Here is a 7,189-nt window from a genome sequence, read left to right on the forward strand (position 1 = left end):
TTAGGGATAATTCATGATCAATGGAAGATGCAAAATGTTTAGTATTGTTGTTCCTCATGAAAACATGCATGAGTGGAAAGGGGGGGGGGGGGTTGGAAGGGACATGGATTAACTTCTTGATTGGTTTCTCCCTTAAAAAGTTGATGGATCTGGTTGAATGATGCTGCAACCTTTTTCAAGTAGCTAATATTAATTGGAGTGAGCAAAAGCTTCATGATGTTATAAATTCTTAGTGCTGAAATGGACCTGTTTTATATGTTGTTGATTACTGTTGCTTATCTACAGGGTAGTTCATTAGCCAACCTTGTGTCTAACTTTTTAACTCTAGAAAATTTTTAGATGATTTATCTGACAAGTATAATTCATCTGTTCTTGTTTTACCTTTTTTTTCCCTAGTCATTGCATGTTTTTTCAAGTGTATCATACAAAAATATCAATTTAGGATATCTGTCAATAATCCTCGTTCAAAATTTAGGATATTTGCACGAGGATTATTCGCAAAAAGCAGAAATTTTTTGGTAAAATTTAACCTTTTTCTATAAATTAAAATATCTATGTTGATGCTAATATATATAAAAGAAATCTTTTAAAAAATATATAAGAAAAAAATATTGGAAAAGTATGTGGAATTAAAAGGGGATCAGCCAAAACAATATTAAATTAATTAATTTAATTTTTATTTAATTTTTAATGTTTGTTATTAATTGCCGTTTTGAATAAAATCTCTCATTGACTAATATGTTTCAAATCCCCAATAACCACCTCTGGGATCACGGAACCCTTTCAGCAAGCCCGATCCAAAATTCATTTTCCCTTTCGCCAAACACAAATTCGAAAAATACATAAAAGAACATCCATTTAATATGAAAAAGAAACATTGTCATACTTAGTAGAAGAAACATCCATATATATTAATTCGTAGAGATTTTGAATTCATCGAAAGGTATTTAGCTGGATTTTGACTGATATGTTTTTGATTCCCTAACTTTACTCAAAAATATTTTATTGTGGCGAGTTTCTATTTAATCTCTTTGTCATAATTACAGCAAATTTATCGGATGTAAAAGAACGAATCTATTTTTTTATTTATAATTTATAAAAGTTAATATCAATTCTCTATACAATAAATTTTAGCCATCTTATTTATTTTTAGAAAAAATATAGGGTATTAATATACTATCTGTTAATTTATTGTCAACAATAATTAATTATTATAAATACATCTAAAAAATACATTTATAAAAACACTTTCATTAAACACAGTTATAAAAAAATATTTTTATTAAAAACATCACAAAGACACTTCCATTGAAGAGTGCTAGGTACCCAAAAATTAATTACAATATAAAAATATCATATAAAAATTCTCATTCTCTTGATAAACAAGTGATATACACCTTCTTATCACTTACTCTCCTTATCACCTACCATTTTTCTGCGTGTTTGGAGTCATTAATGTTCTTTCGAAAATCAATTTCAGTTTCTTCCAAATTAAATCCTTAAAATTCCTCACTCACATTATTACCCATTAAAATACAATTTTTCTGCAAAAATTATAGAGGTTAAATTTAAAATTTTAACGACTTCTACTGCACAACTCATATTTTACATATAAACTATTAGAAAATAAAAAAATAAAAGATAACATATAAAAAAATTAAAAAATAAATTTTTAAAAATAATTATTAACTCGTCATATTAAAATCAATAAATAAGCATACATATGAATATTAAATAAAAAATATTAAAATAATTAAAATCATGACCTATTAGTGCACATATGAGATAATTTGAAAAATACAATAAGACGCATAGTTTAAAATTTGGTAATATTAATTATAGACATCATATGTATGAAATTATGAATATTATGAGTACAAAATTATGGATTTTATTAATATGAAATTATAGATGTTATGCGTATGAATTTATGGATGTTATGAGTAAATTTATCAATTGAATAAATTAATTTAAGAATTTGACATTTTTTCAAATTCAATTATGAAAAAATTTAAAAATATATATGTTAATTTGATAATTACTTATGCAATAACTAAAAAATAATAACTAAAAAATAATATATGTATAGATGTAATATCTAATAAACATGAATTTAAATTTTAGATGTTAGTTGTATGTAACTATAGATGTTATGTATATGAATTTATGAATGCTATGTGTATGAACTTAGTTAGTACAATATAATTATAGATGCACATAAAAAAAATTAAATCAGTTTATTACCATACCTCATCAAAACTAGTGTAGTTTTTCATATTCTCGAAAATTGATTGACGGACAATAATCTCATTGGGTGAGTTTGTGTGTTGTTCAAATTATTCTTCAACTCTTTCTTGTAAATTTTCTTGTCCTATTCCAATTGTGCTTATAATTAAAATAGAGTTGTGATTTTTAGTTGGAGGAAATAAACAACCTTCATGATCCAAATTAACAATGAAAAACCTATTAAACCAAGTTTTCATATTTGTCAACGTTTGCCATAATAATAAATAAATTAAAGAAAATAAAAATCAATTACAATTAAAATCATTTAATTAATATTATTACTGTTTTTAATTATTATTAGTAATTATTGTATTTTTAAATCTAAGATTTGAACCTCTCTCCAAAAATATCATTTTTGTTGGTGTCTATTTATTAAACATGGGAAAGAGAATCATATGACATTATAACATTCAAATTATAAAAAAAATATTAAATAGTGATTAAAAGAATGTCTAATAGTTAGGAATATAATATTATAATTAATATCATTAATAAGTGGGGTTGATAAGAATATGATAAGTAGATTGATAAAAAAGTGAGATAGAAAATTAAAATATTATTAAGTTATATAAATAAAATAAATTATGAAAATTTTTTGCTAATTATAACTTAAAATTTTTTGTTACCAAATTTTTTTTTAATAATACCACAACAGTATTTCTAGACGTAAGACATCTTATAAAAATTAGCCAATCATCTTTACGAAAAAGAATTAAAAATAAAAAAATTTACCTATTATTATTATTCAAATAAAACATAAATTACTAATTAAATATAATAAATATACACATTAAAAGTGTCATAATTATATCATTTGAATTATAGTTTGTTAGCATATTTTATAAGACTCTTATTACTACACTATTTAGTCTTTTTATAAAACATATTACTTAGGACTCTTATTTTTATTACTGTATTTCTTAATCTCTTATATCAATTATTGAAAAACTGTTTCAAACAAATTTAAATTAGACACTATTTTTTTTATTAGATACATTTAAATATATGATAATTATAATATTAATTTATAATTTTATATTATATTTTTAGTATTTTTATTTTAATTTATTTTTTAAATATTTTTTTTAATTATTTACAAACAAACTCTAGTATAAAAAATTTATGTTTTTTTCTAAAAATAAATAAATTTAAATTTTTGAAACACTAAACTATAATCCAATTCTTATTATATTTTAGTTGAATAATTATGTATAAGTTATTGAATAAATATTTTGAAAAATATTTTTAATATAAAAATACTTTAAATTTAATATAAATTTACATAATATTTAGTTAATCTTTAAATAATATTAAAATATATTATATAGTATAATAAATTTATCTCTCTACATATTTCCGCGGATTTGACCCTAATTAATAACTAAAAATGAACATCATGGTGAAAGCTATACAGGATACCTAAAAGGTTGCATCTTTTCTTTAACTAACACGAATGGCTTGAACACACTGCACTCCAGAATTTATCTTACACACTAATTAAATAATTGTGACCGCGGTAAAACCATAATATAAAGCTGAGCATGCGCCATGAACAAAACACGAAATGCCACCAATATACAAGAAGTGATGATCTGAGAATCCACAAGAACGTTTTTTATGGTGGTTTGATTTTGTCCCGAAATGCAGCAAGATCATTCCAATAGCAAATGTAATCCTGACCAACAAAAATATGGTTTCAGTAAATAATTGTATACTCATTTTATTATGCTGGGCCAACACGTCAAAGGTGTCAGTTCCACAAAATACAAAATCTCAAATCTACTACGGATTAGTCAAGTTAGTCGAACAAAAAGTGAAGAATAGAAATAAGGCAATTCTGAATGAATTGGTATGAAGGTAGAGAGACATTACCATGCTAAAAGCAGGAGAACCATGGAGATTTGCTTGATAAAATAAGCCATGACAAGGCCTTGTCGAGAACAAAAGCAACTGAAGACAGCCAATAAACAGACTATAGCATGGGCTATCCCCAAAAGTATCAATGCAGCGAACCCCATTTGAAAGGCCTTCTGACTTTGTTGTTTACACTCCACTAAATACAGGTTTACATAGTGACCCTGTTTGTCAAACACAAGTACACAACAATTATACTATTGATCAAGTGTTGGCCAAAATTAATAATATTTGCTGACTATGTAGCATTGTTCCTATAATAAGATTGCAACATACAAACTTATTTTATGTCGCAAGACCGTCACCAAACACAACCTTAAAATATCTATGTGTATATATATAGCTTGAAGCATACCTTTTTTTGTGCAATTTCAGCCTTCAAGCCAAGAATCCCAGCTACAACATCCATGATTATAATCAGGAGACAAAGGAAAATTCCTGCTATTCTAGTAGGGGCCATTGTTGTGGAAGAATTTAGCTATCTGTTTCTGGTTTGCTTGTTGACAAGTGCTAATTGAAAAATAGTATAGTGGAGTGAAAAGATACGTACGGAGCAACAATATTTATATACATGAAGAGTAGGAAGAAGTTGGAACAGGTGGGAAAAGTCTCTTTTGTCCAAACTGTACAATCTAAACTTTAATATGCTTTGCGTCACTATAGGTATAAATCTTGTATCTACATCTACATTTATGTAACGCCGTATATTATCCTAAATAATTTGGAATGATTGTGTTCTAAATTTTGTTATATTTTGCTTATCCTTTTCTTTTTTATTTTTTTGGGTCTTCATGCTTATCCTTTATAGTATTAATTTTATGTTTTATGGCTTGATATCTTATTTCTTGCTATAAGCACAATTGTAAAATCCAAATCTCCCGTGCAAAGATCATTATCTACGTACCCCAAAAAGGAAAAAACAAAGAAGGGGGGTGTTTTTGATAAATCACTATATATCCATCGTGATTAACCAAAAAAAAAGAAAAATTAGCCAGCATAGTGAGAGATATAATGAAAATAAGTCAAAATGGGAAAAAATCTATTAAACAATGTAAAATGATAAAGTAATAAGTTAATTATTATTATTATTAATTTTTTATTTTAGCATTAAATCAGTCAATTAAATCAGTCAATTAAACAATAATTATGAGAATTGTATATACATATATAACAAAAAAAGACCAATTTTTTAGTGGCACAAGATTTTGGCAGCTAACCACTACAACAATTTCTACAGATAGCGGCAAGAATTTTGCGGTGGTTTTATAATGAATAATATCGGTAGATATTATGGCGGTTGAAAGTGGGATTGCAATTAAGCTTATATTTAGTGACAGTTTTGGTAAACTGCTGCAATATGTTACTTATGTTGAATTATTATTTAATTGTTTGTAGCGGTTTTCTTCCAACTACCACAAAATGCGTTTAAATACATATTTCAATGTTAAAAAAAAAAAACATTCGCATATAATTTACTTAAGTATTCACTACTTTTTTTTTAAACCACATATGTTTAATCATTATTACTTAAATAGTAATACTATTTCTAGATTCGTTTTACCTACAAAAGTTAATAAATTAAATAAGTTACTTATATTAACTCATTTGAACAAATTTATCCATAAGTTTTTCTCGTTTACTATATTATCATTTAAATTTGCGTTCAAATATAAATAAAAAAATTAAAAGTCAACGTCTGAATTTATAAAATTAAATAAAGTTCAATTGAGCATAAATTAAATTTAGGCTTCTTCGAAGTTATGCCTTACTAAATTTAAATTAAAAAAATTCTAAAAGTAAACAAATATGTAAAACTGTGACCCAAACCATTAAATTAAAGGAATCAACATAACTCTTAGAATAAAAAGTCAAAATTTCTCTTCAACATCGTATTGACCTGATGAAAAATACTCTGTCAAGAATCTATGGCCTTCATGTCTTACAGAATCTGATATGTCATCTCCATACCATAGCTTTTTGTTACATATATATCATCTTGCCTTTGTTGGTCTTCTAAAATTTCATTGTCTTATTCTAAAATCTTATTGAGATCAAATTACATGGAGATGTCAATTTCAACAGAGAAAATATTAACTAAATTATCTTCTGAATCAGACTCTTCCTTATCTTGACAGTCATAAATTATTTTACTAGAATATTCAATTAATATTAAAAATATCAACATGCATATACAAAATAAGTATACTCAGAAAAAATTAAAAACTTTCAAGTCATTAGATAATAATTAAAAAAAAAAGGATGATAATAAGTTAAGACAATTTTAAAATTAAACACAAATAAACAATAATTATTGGTGCAGTGACTTCTATATCAAATCTCAATACTCACCTTCTGCCCCCATATTACTTTAATTTTAGCTCCTAAACATGCATGATTTTTTACTTTTACTATCTTAATTAAATTTTTACAATTTATACGCCTTTATATATATATATATATATATAGTGATTGAGTCAATCATTTTTATTATAATAATATATAATATTAAATATTTATGTGAAATCTGTTACACTGGGTTAAATTTTTTTCACATAAATTTATGAAAACTGCTATATACATAGATGCAGAGCAAACAAATTACTAATCATTAAGTTTATATGAACCTCATATGTTCATGTCTCTTATATCAAACCAAAAACATTAGTAAGGTGACATTTTTCTCTTGGGTCAACAAAGCATTAAGGTGTTCTAGTTTATCATGTAGTGTGTCTTAGGTAACATGTTTCATGAGGTATTAAATTTTTCAATACCCATTTTTTTTCTTAACAATGAGACCATAGTTTTTATTAGATATTTGTTTTAGAGTGTTTTTTTATTTAAATTAGAGTTTTGCTAATATTTGACAAGTAATATTTTTATTAGATATTTGTTTTAGAGTTTTTTTTTATGTAAATTAGAGTTTTGCTAATATTTGACTAATAATATTATTTTTTTTCAAGATTTATAAAAATAACTAGAAAATCACGGT

At 24.9% G+C, this 7,189-nt stretch overlaps 1 protein-coding gene across 1 annotated transcript; it reads right to left on the reverse strand.

The window, feature by feature from the left end:
• Nucleotides 1–4,154: 4,154 nt before the first annotated feature.
• LOC112705265 (protein VASCULATURE COMPLEXITY AND CONNECTIVITY-like) lies at nt 4,155–4,660 on the reverse strand. The gene is made up of 2 exons (XM_025756100.1): nt 4,556–4,660; nt 4,155–4,364 (listed from the first exon to the last, which is right to left on the reverse strand). Exons 1-2 carry the CDS (start codon nt 4,658–4,660, stop codon nt 4,155–4,157), a joined length of 315 nt encoding a protein of 104 aa, XP_025611885.1.
• Between the last annotated feature and the right edge of the window lie 2,529 nt (nt 4,661–7,189).

The sequence above is a fragment of the Arachis hypogaea genome, chromosome 8 (assembly GCF_003086295.3).
Source record: "Arachis hypogaea cultivar Tifrunner chromosome 8, arahy.Tifrunner.gnm2.J5K5, whole genome shotgun sequence".
NCBI classification, from domain to species: Eukaryota; Viridiplantae; Streptophyta; class Magnoliopsida; order Fabales; family Fabaceae; genus Arachis; species Arachis hypogaea.